Source organism: Chanodichthys erythropterus, chromosome 6 (assembly GCF_024489055.1).
Source record: "Chanodichthys erythropterus isolate Z2021 chromosome 6, ASM2448905v1, whole genome shotgun sequence".
NCBI lineage: Eukaryota > Metazoa > Chordata > Actinopteri > Cypriniformes > Xenocyprididae > Chanodichthys > Chanodichthys erythropterus.
This window is the reverse complement of record NC_090226.1, coordinates 33,114,252-33,130,520: the sequence shown is the minus strand read 5'-3', so window position 1 is coordinate 33,130,520 and position 16,269 is coordinate 33,114,252. Positions and strand designations below refer to the sequence as shown.

Here is a 16,269-nt window from a genome sequence, read left to right as displayed (position 1 = left end):
GAATTACATGAATCAATTTTTCAATTCAAAACGGCCATATTTGAGAAAAAATTTGAGAAGTTTACATCACTGGATGTTAGTGTCGGTCATTTAACATACTATCGTAAAACAGTTGACGTTTTAAATGTTTCGCTGTTTATCTTACCTCACTCTTTCAATGTTAAACTGAAGCTTAAACCCCCGCCTACTTTGATTTGATTGGCCATTACAATCATTTTGACATTGACGAGAGCTGTTAGACCACCAAGGCAGACCAGACTAAAAATGTAACTTTTAAACCTGTAACATCATACAGAGCGCCGCATAATGAAGTGCAGCAGAGCAGTGCAAGAATTCACATATTGGGGGTGACAATTTGGCCATTTCAAATTATTGGGGAGAACTTATCTCCCTCAGTGTTTATGGTGGTTATGCCCCTGGCCGCTGTTTGTCTTTGCGTCATTACGTCACGTCTGTTTACATGAAGGAGTCCCAGCTGGTAGACTATATCATGTGAGGATGCTGCAGGTGACGGATCATTTATAGCCTTTTCTCACAGCAGCTGCAATAATTAAACATCATTTTGATGGCGGATTGTATGGTCTGACAAATTAATGTTAGAGATTAGACTGTGAAGAAATACACTAAATACACATAGTAGTAGCTGATGTTGTTAACATTAACAATTTGAGAACAAAATATAACAATAATAATAATTTGCACGGTTTGATGTGATATGAGCTAAGCGATCGTTAGATTGAATCACCATTGTAGCACGATTTATTGTAATGTTTTTTTTTTCCTCAGTTGTTTAGAACAAAAGTGGCAAACATGTTACATACTTGTTCAAATTACATTTTCTTATTTTCGTCATACTTCCAAGACTACAATCTGTGATTCCAAAGTATAGTATCCAAACCGATGTGGTGACTGACAGCCACACATTCTCCTTAAAACATTAGATTAATTTGCACTGAGGAGCTGAGCCGATGCACAACCCATGTAAAGATGATAATTCCGCAAATAACTGCAATTGCATGTTTCAAACAGAGATGGCGACAAAGAGGCAAAACTTATGGACTGCAGCTTTAATTAATATTACACAGTACTTATCTGTGTAATTACACTGTAACAACGTCACCTTAAAATAAAGTGTAACCGGTGTTTTTATCTATTATGTAATAACTATGTACACTCTAAAAAATGCTGGGTTAAAAACAACCCAAGTTGGGTTGAAAATGGACAAACCCAGCAATTGGGTTGTTTTAACCCAGCGGTAGGGTGAAATGTTTGCCCAACCTGCTGGGTAGTTTTATTTAACTCAACTATTGTTTAAAAATTACTGTATTGCTTAATTTAAAATTAACCCAAAGTATGTTGGAAATGAACATTTATTAATGTTCAATGAATAATTATTAAACAATAAACATTTATTAAATAGCTTATTAATAAATTTATATTAATAAACTATTAAATTTATATTAATAAAATATTAAAGCTTATTAATAAACATTCACCTTTTGTCTATTATTGTTGTCTCTAATTGCATCTGGTTTTTAATTTCCCAACTATTTTGGGTTCATTTTAAGCTAGCCATATAGCAATTTTTAAATAATAGTTGGTTTAAATGAAACTACCCAGCAGGTTGGGCAAACATTTAACCCAACCACTGGGTTAAAACAACCCAATTGCTGGGTTTGTCCATTTTCAACCCAACTTGGGTTGTTTTTAACCCAGCATTTTTTAGAGTGTAATACCATTTAAATTGATCACTTGATACAATGCACTTTTAGGTATGTGAAATTGTTAGTAAATTTACTTCCTCTAGTAAATTGTTTTCTTTACAATTTTGAAAATCTTAATTTTTTTTTTTTTTTTTTACAGTGTAAGTCTTCTGAAATAATATGATAGCTTTGTAATTTTTTTTTTAAATGAACTTCTCCTTTGAGCAGACTTTTTGCAGATTTATTATCAATGCAAATATACTTAATTGCACATTTGCAAATGTTTGTATGTGTACATAAGTGCCCTGTAATGCAGGAAAGACTGTTTTCCCCCTTGAGGGTCAGATTACAATTCATGACCAGCACACACACACACACACACACACACACACACACTACAGACCCCCAAGGAACCACACATTCCAATACAAGCAAATCCAGCACACATGCAGTCAGAAATCCAAACCCAAATGCTGTGTAGCTCTGACCACAAACTATGAGGGCCAGGTTTATGTTCCTCGCTGGAAGAAGAGCGAGCTGTTTGAACAGAGTAGGTTTTGTTCGGTTTGTCTGGGCATCCCATGACGCCAGTGCTCGGCAGTAAAAAGCCTGCAGATGAGCCACTGACACCAATGGAGAAAGACAGAGACAATATACAAAAAAAAAAAAAAAAGATACAAAAGGAGCAGAGGCACAGATGGACAGGAATGATTGGCAGATAGATGAAAAGCAGGAGGGCCTGAGAAAGAGACAGAGAGAAAGAGACAGAATGGGGCACCTTTTCCTGTCTGCATTCCCCCTTCCTTTCTGCAGTCCTCAAGCCTTAGCCTGCGAGTGTGTGTGTGTGTGTGTGTGTGTGTGTGTGTGTGTGTGTGTGTGTGTGTGTGTGTGTGTGTGTGTGTGTGTGTGTGTGTGTGTGTGTGTGTGTGTGTGTGTTTGAAGGGGGGTGTAATTGCCTCAAGGTGTGGAGAGAACAGAACTGGCTGAGACTGTGCAGTGCTGCTCCCTGCTGTGTGTCACTGTGAGGTGTGTGTGTGTGTGTGTGAGTGTGTGTGTATGTGTGTGTGAGAGAGAGGGAGAACAAGAGAATGAGAAAAGCAAGAGAGGGAGGGGGACGTGTTGAAAGACAGGTGAAAATGTTGAGGCAGAGAGAGCAAAGGTAGGGGGTGAAACAGGGGGTAACGTATGTGCGGATTAACAGATGTCTACAAAATGGGAAGCAGGCGAAAGAAAGAAAAGCATGAGTGTTTAACGTTAAACTAAAAATTTGGTTCAGCTTTAGTGAAAAATACATTTTGCAAACTATTTGTTGTACAAAAATGACAGGCAAAACTGTAATTTGTATAATTTGTAAAAATTTGTAATGTATTTTGGCTAAAACATTTAGAAAAAAATGTATGTAAAACATAAATAGGCTACTGTATATATATATATATATATATATATATATATATATATATATATATATATATATATATATATATATATATATATATAAACGAACAGATATTGACAAAACAAGAATGTGGGCAACAGAAAAAGTTTTGAATGTAAAAGTTTTACGTCTGTTCTTTAGTACAATATATTGTTTCACTGCTGCATTTTAATCAAACAAACAAAAAATTTGATAAAAATGTTTTTTTATTTCTCTTAGGCAGCATGGAGTGTGTTTGTGCTGCATTTTTCCAAATATAAAATAACACTGATTAGTATTTTTGGTAACACTTTATAATAAGGTTCATTAGTTAAACATTAGTTAATGCATTAACTAACATAAACTAACCATTAGCAATACATTTGTTACTGTATTTACTAATCTTCATTAATGTTAGTTCATGAAAATACAGTTGTTCATTGTTTGTTCATGTTAGTTCACAGTGCATTAACTAATATTTACAAGATTTTAATAATATATTAGTAAATATTTAAATTAACATTAACAATAATTTAATTAATAATTTGATTAATAAATTCTGTATAAGTGCAGTTCATTATTAGTTCATGTTAACAAATGTAGTGAACTAATGTTAACTAATGATCCTTATAAATTTTTACCTTTTTCTTCTGGCACTGAAAAAAAAAAAAAAAAAAAGGTTCCACTTGTTAACATGCAACACTTTAGTATAGGGAACACATACAGTATAAACTATTAACCTTGACTTTTCCCTCAATAAACTCCTAATTTACTGCTTATCAATAGTTAGTAAGTTAAGGTATTGGGTAGGATTAAGAATCTAGAATAAGGTCATGCAGAATAAGGCATTAATATTTGCTTAATAAGTACTAAGGGGAAAGAATAAGGGGTAGAAATGGGATTGGGCCTAATTCTACTAACCTGAACCCTAACCTAACAGTCTACTACAGTCTTCTTATACTATAATGAGAGTTAGGGGTAGTTTATATGACACCATTTACAATTAAAAGCTTAAAACTTTTAATGTGTTTTGACCGTTCATTTAAGCTTGGGACACATTTAACGACTAGCTAAAACATTCTAAGACTAAGCACAACACACAAAGACTCTCTTTACTACTCGTTACACCTCTGGTTTATGAAAGGATTACTTTAATCACTTTACTCACCCCCATGTCATCCAAGATGTTTATGTCTTTCTTTCTTCATTTGAAAAGAAATCAAGGTTTTTGAGGAAAACATTCCAGGATTGTTCTCCATATAGTGGACTTCACTGGGGTTCAACGGGTTGAAGGTCCAAATGTCAGTTTCAGTGCAGCTTCAAAGAGCTCTACATGATCCCAGACAAGGAATAAGATTCTTATCTAGAGAAACCATCTGCCATTTTGTAAAAAAAACCCAAAAAAACTAGCTCTGCGATGGGCCATGCATTACGTAATCACATTGGAAAGGTCGCGTGTGACGTAGGCGGAAGTACCGATCCAAAGACTAAATCAAACGGCCTTTACAAAAAAAAGGTAAAGCAACAATGATTAGATGATTTTGAAGTTGGAGGAGTAAATGAGATTTTCGCCCCCAACAGCGGTACTTCTGCCTATGTCATGCGTGACCTTTCCATTGTGATTACTTAATGTGTGGTGCATCGCAGAGCAGTGCAAGACTTTTTTTTTAAATGAGCGATGGTTTCTCTAGATAAGACTCTTCTTCCTCGTCTTGGATCATGTGTAAAGGCTTCTCTTGCTCGATGCTTTCGGCATCTTGATTGTTTGTATTCACTGCTCTGTAGAAGAATGTGTATGTGTGCAAGTGTGTAGTGTTTCTTTACAAAGTGACATTGCCAACTACTGGTCTGGTAGCAGAATACAGCTTTTTTTTGTCATTTCTGCAAATCCGTGCAAAAGGGGGATTTTTTTTTTTTATTTTTTTTTTTGCCAATTTTGATATCTGTATGCAAAAATTTTCAAAAATGCAAATGTTTTGAGTACATTGTTGTCATGTAAAACGTAACTTTAGTTGATATGTATTTACTGAGTTAGTAGAATTTAAACTGGACCGTTGAAATAAAGTCTAACCAACAGAGTATTAGGAAAATTGTGGGAAATAAACAAGAGTGAGGCAGGCATAGAGAACCAGGCACCAGAGACAGTGAGTGAACGATAGAGGGAGAGAGAGAGGGAGGGTGGGCAGAAGTTTTGGGGGAAGTTAGCACCCCACTGGGGCTGGCTTTCAGAGTTCAGTCCTCTTGAATGAGGGGAGGAAAAGGGAAAAGCAGAGGGAGAGGTGGATCATATAGGCTGTGGGTTTGTGTAAATTTCATGCCGCTCTGCTTCTCTCACACTCCACTGGAGGAAATGTGATTATAATAAGACTCATGAGTCAGCGATTAAATTTGATTCAAAGTGCTATGCTGAGAACAAACTGCAGAAATGCTACAAATAGGGAAAATCGCTTATTTCAAAAGACTAACAATTAGTCATAATATAAATAGATTACATTTTGTTTTTCTCAGGAAAATAACAAACTGCAATGTCTGGAGCAAAAGCATAAAAACATCTCTGTCATCATTAACTCACAGTTTCCTCACTGATGCAGTTATAAAACAGTCTCTGTAAATATGTGGAGTCAAATGTGTTTGACTGCATGTGCTCTAAATAATGCACACTACCACGAAAAACATGTCAAAGTAAGAACATTGGATGCAGACTTTGGCTGGGTCAAGACAAGTTTGGAAGACAGTGCAAAAGAATAAAGAAATGCAATACAGAGTCAACAGGGACAGTTGACGTAGATTTCGGCATATTTCAGTAGCGACTGCTTGGAAGAGTGACCACAGATCTGGACAGCATTAGATTGTGGTGAGCTTGATGAAATGAGAGAAAAATAAAAATGATGTACTGGGGAATACAAACCCGATTCCAAAAAAGTTGGGACACTGTACAAATTGTGAATAAAAACAGAATGCAATGATGTGGAAGTTTCAAATTTCATTCAGAATACAACATAGATGACATATCAAATGTTTAAATTGAGAAAATGTATCATTTTAAGGGAAAAATAAGTTGATTTTAAATTTCATGGCATCAACACATCTCAAAAAAGTTGGGACAAGGCCATGTTTACCACTGTGTGGCATCCCCTCATCTTTTTATAACAGTCTGCAAACGTCTGGGGACTGAGGAGACAAGTTGCTCAAGTTTAGGAATGGGAATGTTGTCCCATTCTTGTCTAATACAGGCTTCTAGTTGCTCAACTAGTTGCTGGACTGCAGGCTGGCCATTTCAGTACCCGGATCCTTCTTCTACGCAGCCATGATGTTGTAATTGATGCAGTATGTGGTCTGGCATTGTCATGTTGGAAAATGCAAGGTCTTCCCTGAAAGAGACGACGTCTGGATGGGAGCATATGTTGTTCTAGAACTTGGATATACCTTTCAGCATTGATGGTGCCTTTCCAGATGTGTAAGCTGCCCATGCCACACGCACTCATGCAACCCCATACCATCAGAGATGCAGGCTTCTGAACTGAGCGCTGATAATAACTTGGGTTGTCCTTGTCCTCTTTAGTCCGGATGACATGGTGTCCCAGTTTTCCAAAAAGAACTTCAAATTTTGATTCGTCTGACCACAGAACAGTTTTCCACTTTTCCACTGTCCATTTTAAATGAGCCTTGGCCCAGAGAAAACGCCTGCACTTCTGGATCATGTTTAGATTAGGCTTCTTTTTTGACATATAGAGTTTTAGCCGGCAACGGCGAATGGCACGGTGGATTGTGTTCACCGACAATGTTTTCTGGAAGTATTCCTGAGCCCATGTTGTGATTTCCATTACAGTAGCATTCCTGTATGTGATGCAGTGCCGTCTAAGGGCCCGAAGATCACGGGCATCCAGTATGGTTTTCCGGCCTTGACCCTTACGCACAGAGATTGTTCCAGATTCTCTGAATCTTTGGATGATATTATGCACTGTAGATGATGATAACTTCAAACTCTTTGCAATTTTTCTCTGAGAAACTTCTTTCTGATATTGCTCCACTATTTTTGGCCGCAGCATTGGGGGAATTGGTGAGCCTCTGCCCATCTTGACTTCTGAGAGACACTGCCACTCTGAGAGGCTCTTTTTATACCCAATCATGTTGCCAATTGACCTAATAAGTTGCAAATTGGTCCTCCAGCTGTTCCTTATATTTAACTTTTCCGGCCTCTTATTGCTACCTGTCCCAACTTTTTTGGAATGTGTAGCTCTCATGAAATCCAAAATGAGCCAATATTTGGCATGACATTTCAAAATGTCTCACTTTCAACATTTGATATGTTACCTATATTCTATTGTGAATAAAATATAAGTTTATGAGATTTGTAAATTATTGCATTCCTTTTTTATTCACAATTTTTGTCCCAACTTTTTTGGAATCGGGTTTGTAGAAAAGTATGAACTGAAAAATAAACCCGTTGAGGAGAAGTGAGGGTCAGGGGCGATGATGGGACTGCCAGTCAAAACATCACAGAGAGATGGGGTTGAAGGGCTTTTGCTAGGCTATGAGTCGCCTTGAGGTGGCGATAGGTTTCAAATAGTCACACTGTTCATCCATAAACCTTTGCAGTCAAACCAAAACCCTCAATAGAACTGGATGGAATCATTTCATTTCATTTTTTGCCACTTTTATTAATGCACTTTTATTGACGAAGGGCAGGAATGAACAATAGGAGAAGGAGGAATGCGATCTGAAAATACTAAAGACAAAGCAAGTCTTCATCTTAATTTTTTTTTTTTTAGTTATATGAATATTTTAAAAGTTGTAACTAATTGTTAAGCAGCACTGAAGCACACAAGGCTATCACAGAGCACCATTCATTATGCCTACATTGAGACCCGTTATTAATAAAATCATTGTGCATTGTTTATTTGTTAAGATATCAAATTTTTGAAGTGGAAATAACTACAATTTAAGATTAAGATAACATTAAATGTGTTTCCAAGACAGATGAACAGGTTGTTTTATTATTTTCTATTAATTTTCCAACAATTAACCCTTTCCCCGCCAGCATTTTTTTTTTTAAGTTGCCAGCCAGCGCCAGTGTTTTTGATCTTTTTCACAAAGCTTTCACCATTTTATTCTAGCTTCATGCATTCTTTTTTCATCAACACTTAAAGGTGGGTAAGTTTCCTTAAAAAAAAAGCAGCAATTTGAACAAAAAGCTGAGAAAATCAGTGTGTTTTTTTTTTTCAAAGACTACAACATGTATAAGCAATGCTTCTATCACTTGTTTCTGCTTCTTTTTTTGTCTGTGTTTTGATCCGGAGATTCTGTACTCTTTCAGAAGACGAATAACAGTGAAAACATGGATTGCCGGAGAATTCTGTCAATGGCAGGGAAAGAGTTAAAATCATTAAAAAGTATTGGTTCAAAGGTCCGAGACCACTAGTAAAAATGCTTTTTGCACTTTTTAGTTTAATACAAAATGTTTCATTACAAATTATATTACTAGAATACTTGAGTGAACAATCTGAGTGAAAAGTTGAACTGAAAAATTAACATGAATTTCAGCATGTCTTAGTATGTCACAAATATACTTACATTAGTGACCTAGAAACGCAAGAAAATCTTTAATATTTTCTCTTAATTTTGTTTCTTTTGTGTTCTAATATCTGTTTTGTACCTTTGTAATACACTGACAACCACCAAACACAGTGGTGATGAGTGTCAGATGATGAATCACAGCTCATCACAAGCAGCTTTTCCACCAGCTGAGAAGGACAATAGTAATATATAGAAGGTGTCATTCACACTAAACACCACCATGGTAGCACACGTGAAATTTAAAAAATGCAATAAACATTAATTTAACAACATTAGATGTAACATAAAACCCTAATGTACATAACTGATTAGAAAAAAAACTAAGAAGAAACAGTTATTTCAACGAAAATACACCAAATTTGAAATGTCACGCAGGGAATTGTGAGACTATGAATTTACGGTTTTTCACAGTAAATTATACAATGACTTGTTATTTTTTTACTGCCAAAAACTGTACATTTAACAGTATTTTACTGTAAAAAAATTACATTAAATGTACCATTAGATCTATTACAGTTATTCACTGTATACAGTGTGGAAACTTTCTGTAATCTAATGAACTGTTTTTCACCGCAGTCTTTTACCATTAAAACCACTGTCAGTTTTTTACTGTGTATTTGCTTGTATTGTTCAATTCAGTTGCACTGCTTCATATACCTCACTGTCATCATCAACACTTCCGTATGAGAGAGTGCATCTCTAGAGAAAAGAAAGGCGATATATTTCAGAGGAAGAGCGGGAGAAGATTGATAGATAGAGGGAGTGAGAGGAGGTTGTGTTGTTTGTTTTCATTTGCAAAGGTATAAAATATGATGCAGACTGACAGATTGCTCTAGCAGAAAATGGAAGGGAAAGTTTTCGTCTTTCAGCCAACCACAAAAGCACCCGCCCCCCTCCCTCCCTCCCTCCCTTGCTCCCTCTGTAATTCCTCCCCCTCTCCCTCTGTTGTGGGCTGAGCTAGCTGTGGCGAGTGAAGCAGTGCAGGTTGTCGAGACACAGTATGTTAGCTGACACTTAAGAGTCTTGACAGTTTGACAAAGCTCATGAACTTAACAGAGGAAAATAAGCATAGTGTGATGATCACCAAAGACCTGCGCAGGAGCCGTTTGACTCAACGAAGAGCAGCTACAGAAGAGTTCGAGTTACTAAGAGAGAACCAGTTGGCTAGAGTGACAGCTACACCTGAAACAGAAGTCTCAAGTCCTTGAGACTTTCTATTGTGATTGATTGCTTTGGCAGTAGTGCCAGACTGACTGCAGAGCTCCAGACTCCACACTGCTGTTGTTGGTGGTCATCGTCTGCTGTGTACTGACAGACATCTGGGACAGCGTTTGAGTTCTTGGTGAAGGCTGGGCGTCATGTTTGACTGTGTGGAGGCTCTCGGGGTCGGGGCGAGACCCCTCTTTGACGTGAGCGCTCAGAGTTCATGCATGCTCAGGAAAGCGAGGTCCTTCTTTCCTGCGCTAGAGCCCTTCTCATGGAGCAACAACACTAGACTGCAGTGTAAGTGTGATGAGTTTCTATACTCACTCCAGCTGCATGTGTTCTTATCAGCTTCTAGCCACATTGATTCTGTGTGTCCTTCTAAGCATTTGCATTTATTAAAAGTATTCTAGGAGTCTAAGTGAGTGTAGTATGTGCTCAGCATCTTGTCATGTGCTAACTGACTTAAATGGTACTTCTGTTAACTTTCTAAAGGCCAGACGTTTTGTCTAGTTGCAGAACAAATGTACTGATGCTGATAAAATGCTGATACTTTTGCATATTTATGAATACTGACATTGTGATAGATGCTTATAATTAGTGATGCTAATGACAATAATTATTTATTTATAAACAGTTGTCCAGCAAAATTGACGTAATTAATAGACATATCAGACAGTACTGTAGCTAAATGTTTCATGCTCATATTTAATTGAAACAGTCAAAAATTAATCTAAAAAAACAGGCCCAGTGTGTTCAAACACTGTATAACTTTTAAAATGTACACACACAGCAAAATCACCAGAGTTAAATCAACTCTGCTCGGAGTACATATGGCCCCTCTCTAAATAGTGTTAAAAGTAAAACTGAAGCATTATTGATGAACACCTGCTGTTAACAAGCAGAACAAAAGATAATCCTCCTCTGCTGAGATCTTGAGAGATATAATGTCTTTTATCTTCAGGTGATTTCATCTAAGACTGTGGCTGAAGTCAGTTGTAGTTCTTGTGTTTCTCTTCAGTGATTCTGCTTGTTAACAGCAGGTGTTCATCAATACTGCTCAATCATCACTTAATTAATCGCTTAATTATCTCAAATACGAAATATGAAAAATTGCACACACTGTTCAATAACACACAGAAAACACTTTACCAACACTTTAGATATTCGTAATGTACATTGTGATGCATTATATCTTTTCATAAATAATTGTAATCCAAGTTAAAATGCTGTATGATATTTGCAGATTCCTTGTTGCATCTGAAATTGTTTGTTTGACATGAGTTTTAATGCATTGTACTTTCTAAAGGTGCAACAGTGAATCGATAAGCATTAAAATGTATTATAATTGTGGTTATAATATAACTGTTAAGTCATTGACGAATACGGTTTTTAAAAGTATATATAAAAAAAAAAGATAATGGAGATATAATTAATTTTGAACTTTTATAAAGTGTTAACAATGAGATTATGTGGTTTTTATTATCAATTAACACTGCTTTTGTCATTATTTACAAGAACATTTACAACAAAATTTGTCACCAAAAAGTCATTCGGTTTAACCAAAATTTCAGTTTTACCGAATTACACTTTTGGTTATACCGAATGACAATTTTTTCAAACAATGCTAACAGGCTGATATCTAGCTAGCTAGCAAAAGGACAATCAAACATTTTATATTTAGTACAAGTTTTTAAAATATTACAACATTTATAATGGTTGAATGAGCTGATGTTTTGGGACATGCGGATGAGTAAGTGAAACAACATGAATTTTTCAAATAGTTAAAAGAGATTTAGTTACTTTGCTTCACGATCATGGTCCTTTGCAGGCATCTGAATGATGTCACATCATGTGACATGATATTGACTGCATGACTTGATCCAAAACGGTCCCTTTATATTGGTTACTCCGAATGACATGAATAAAATTACTTTTTTTCTGGACATTCTTTCTCATAACAAAGCAATGGCTTCAACACATAATCTTAATACCATTTTTGCACCATGTTGATATATGATGTTATAAAATCATGCCAGAATAAAAAATATATACATTTATTACATTTTAAGATATTTTAATAACAAATTAAATGGTTGCATTGGCCTTTGGACGTTCAAAATCTTTAAAATACATTTATATGTAGTAAAATATAATTAAAACCTTTTGGATTCAATGAAAGAGATCTAGTTGTACTGCCTTACTTTCGATGACACATCTTTGTTTTTTATTATACTTAAGGCCTTTAGACAAAAAAAAAAAAAAAAAAAAAAGACGTCATTGACCCTTTTATACAATGCCTTATAAGGTGCAATACAAAATATGATTACTGCATTAAAACACTTTTATAGTGCATTATATATAAAAGCTTCAAGTTTAATATGTGAAAAACAGTTTAATGTGTGTCTCTCTGTGTGTGTGTGCTCATGGATATTAATGGATATCTTTAATTATTCAATTATGAACACAATGAACTCAATTAAAGGATTAGGGAGCCCATGGAGACAAAGACTAGAAGAGAGGGGATCATTAGGGTTTTTTTTCTTTTGCCTCTTTATAATCACAGGAACGTCCATTGACAAGTTGATTAATTCTGGAAATGCTACATATTTATAATAATATTTAAATGCCACATGATTAAATGCCAAGTTATTTAGCACATTCATAAGTTGATATTAAATAGCTGAACTGTCACAGTTTTGAAGAGGATTCAGACTTCACTGATTCACAACAAGTTCTTCATTCTGCTGGTTTATCCACAATTACTGTTTTTACTGAATTGTCTAAGACACAGTTGTAATTATCTCAGTGCACCTGGTAGAGGAAAAATATTCAGTACCCTTCCTGTTGTCTTCATCTTTGTCCAATCATTTGGAATTAATTACATATTTCAATGAAGAAATAGCTCACGCAGCATTGACTCTAGCATCAAGTTTATAGCATTCTCAGGGAACTAGAAAGGAAAGTACAGAAACAAGAGCTGTATTTAGACAAATGAATCACAGCCCGTGCAAATGTGTCTGTGTCTTATTCTATGTGCGCCTGAGTGGATTTCACATGCCCCTGCTGGAATTTGCCCCTATGCTGTAATGCCATTTTATAGCCAGACTGACTGCTTGAGAGAACATTGCACCCCACAACAAGGCCCACCCCACAATGAATCCTTTTACAATGGTCTGATGTCTCTTCTCACCCCTTTTGAACCAGATGAGCAGCAGCTGAGGTCTCAGAGTCGTACTTCTCCATCTAAACTTGAACTTGTTTGATTTAGTTCATTTGGTTTGCTAACACTGCTGAACTAACATGGATGCATGGAGATTCTTCATCATACTCTTTGACCGCAATTCAGTGTTGTTTTTAAACAAATTGCAATGTTTTGTTGGGCTGAAGTTCATGTATGAAGTTCAGTTCTTGTCAGGATGTGATGGGATCTGGTTAGGAACCAGTTTTAGTCTTTCGGTTGGTGTAATGATCTTGAAGGTGGCTGGGCAGGCGGTGGCCAAATGTTGACTCGGCTTCATCCTGAAAAGGCTAAATAAAAAGGGTCAGTTTATGAGGTACTATAAAGAAGAAAGCTTTGTATGCATGCAGTTGAATGAACGGGGCAATCCAAGTTTAACAACTTGCTTCTAAGAAAAACAGCTCCTGTTTTACCAGTCTACCTTCATCCCAACAGGACATGTGTTAGTCCATGTGTGCAGAAGAGGCTAGTTAAGGTTTAAGCAAAGTTGTTCTTTCATCAACTGATACTTTTCTGAAACCATGGTTTACTTTCACTGATATAATCAATCCTTATTCGATCAGCACAGACCAAAATTGCAAATCTGACATTATTGCATGTACAACCTAGTTTTAGGATGCTAATGTAGAACAAAATGTCTTTTAATTAGTGTTGTCAAAAGTAATGACTTTGAAACTACTGAAATTTTAAACATGTGATGATACCAGCATTTCCCCTAGCGCTGTTGAGAGGATTCTGACTAACTTAAACACCTCTGATTGGCCATTGTGTTCACACGCTCAACAGATAAGTCTGTGATCGGCAACAATGACCAACTTTTCAGAAACATGTAAATAGAAATCTTTGGCGGTCTTCATCGAGAGCTTACACAGATACTATTATATCCACTGATAGATGGATCCACTGATAGACGCCTGCTTTCAAACGCTGAAGCATTGATCATTGTAACCAATCATATCTGAGACTTATCTGTTGAGTGCATGAACGCAATGGCCAATCAGAGGAGTTTAAGAATCCGCTCAACAGTGGTCAAAATGCTAGGGGGAAATGCTGACATCTTCACATTTTATAAATTTCAGTACTGACTTTGGTACTGAAGTTACTGGTACTTTTGACAACACTATTTTTAATGCTAAAAAAGTCGATAGTTTTCACTTTTATTTCTGGGTAATTGCGTTTCAAGTGTTCCAAAAATTGTAAAGTTGGTTGCTTGGTCATTTTTATTTGAATGATTACCATTTGTCTATTGGTATTATAAAACCACTATTTTTCAATTTTCTTTTTAATTTTTAATCCTGAGCTGATATATTTAGGTTTCTGTAAAAAAATGTATTGTGTGCCATGACACAAAGATGGCTGCTGTGGTTAAACCAAATATAAAATAAAAACAAAACTGGTGGTTTTGTTATACCAATACCTTGTAGATACTCATTCAAATAAAAAAATAAAAATAAAAAATAGAAAAAATAAAAATGGCCAAGCAACCTCCATTGGACCACTTGAGATGGACAATGACATTTCTTTTTATATATTAAGCCAAAATAAAATAATCACGTCACTCTTCCAGCAAGTCCTGGTGCTTCAACCAAACAATAAAGTCCATAGAAAAGAGATTTTAGAAATGTCTTACAAAAATGCTTCTATTTAATAACAGCCACAGAGGGATAAATTAAGATGTTTCAGTCTTCTTCACTCAGGATTTACCACTAAATTGATCAAACTTTATCTCTCTACGTATTTATCAGCTGATGAATGATTGGTAATGACTTTAAATTGGTTAAATAATAGATTTAAATGTGTGTGTGTGCCAGATAAGGTCTGATGGACCACTTTCTTTTTGTATTTTCACTTATTTCGACTTTTGCTGCCCTAAATTTTTAAGTATAATCAACTTGGTTGTCTTAAGTCATGTCAATTTAAATTATATTGAACTTACTTTAAAAAAAAATTTAAAAGTTTAATCTTGTATAACTTATAACATTTTTAAATTGCCTAAAACTATTTCAATAAGTTAATGTACAATACACTAAAAAAATCCCCCTAATTCAAAAAAAAAAAAAAAAAAAAAAAAATGTAAGTTTAGTTGGTGCCTTAAATTTTTAAGTATAATCAAATTGTCTGTACAAGCCATTTCGACATTTTTTTTAATCTAGCATATAGTTGAATCTTGTATAGCCTAAGAAAAAAGTGTTCAATTATTTTGATGAGTTAAAGTAATCAGACTGCTTTTCAAGCACCTTATTATGACCTATATTTACGTTTTAAAGTCATGCGCCCTCTAGCTGGCATAAAAATAATGACAGTGTCGTGTTACGTCTGTCGTCACGAAACGACGTATGACTGTAAAAAATCAAAATGTTTGTTAATTTAAATGCAATGTGTGGAGTTTTTACACCATTTGTCATATTTCCATTTAGCAAAACTATTTTTTTTTTATTGACGACTACACCTACCCCAACCCTAATGCATATACACTTTATGAGCACTAACGCAAAACCCAAAATATGATGCAGATAAAAGGGAACAATGCATTGAAATGAAAGTGTCCTGTTGTCGATACGGACGCAACTTTAGTAAACGCTCCTATGGGTCGTATTTCAGGGAAGTGACAAATGACCTATATAGGCATATTGGTTGGAGAACATGTTGCAAGTAATAGAAAAACATTGACTTATTGCTTTGACTTATAGCTGTATTTGTGCTCTCAGTCTGGTCATATGCAGACAAAGCAGTCAAAGGCATCGTATTAGCACATGTTTAGTATGTAGTTTCACACATGTTTGACTCGAACACAGCTTGTTAGAGGATTAAATGTGCTTTTAGTCTTGCCAAAGACTGTGGCCTTTGTTATGTGTGTCTTTTGTGAATGTGAAAAAAGAATCGGCTCAGTCCACAGGCATGAGCATTATGTGTTTTGAAATATTTGAGGGTGTTATTTTCAAAATGGTGACATGCCAGGGCAGGGAAAAGTCTGTGTGCATGTATGTGAGTCCCGGTGCTCGGGTTTCCCTCGCAATACAAAGACATGCTGAATGGGTAAATTGGAGGCACTAAATCGTACATAAATGTGTGTATGTTTGTGTGTGTTGCCCTTTGATAGACTGGTCATCGATTCAGGGTGTTTCTCTGCC

General features: G+C 35.7%; 1 protein-coding gene across 2 annotated transcripts in view; it reads left to right on the top strand.

Annotated features, from left to right (window-relative positions):
- rargb (retinoic acid receptor, gamma b) overlaps window positions 1-16,269 on the top strand; it is a 47,478-nt gene that overhangs the window by 13,135 nt on the left and 18,074 nt on the right. The window contains exon 1 of one of the 2 annotated variants that reach the window (XM_067387532.1): window positions 10,053-10,197. The exons of the other annotated variant lie outside the window; for it this stretch is intronic. Within the exon in view, the coding sequence (XP_067243633.1) occupies window positions 10,053-10,197 (145 nt within the window). Of the gene's footprint in view, window positions 1-10,052; window positions 10,198-16,269 lie in introns of those variants that run through there. 2 annotated transcript variants of the gene reach the window in all.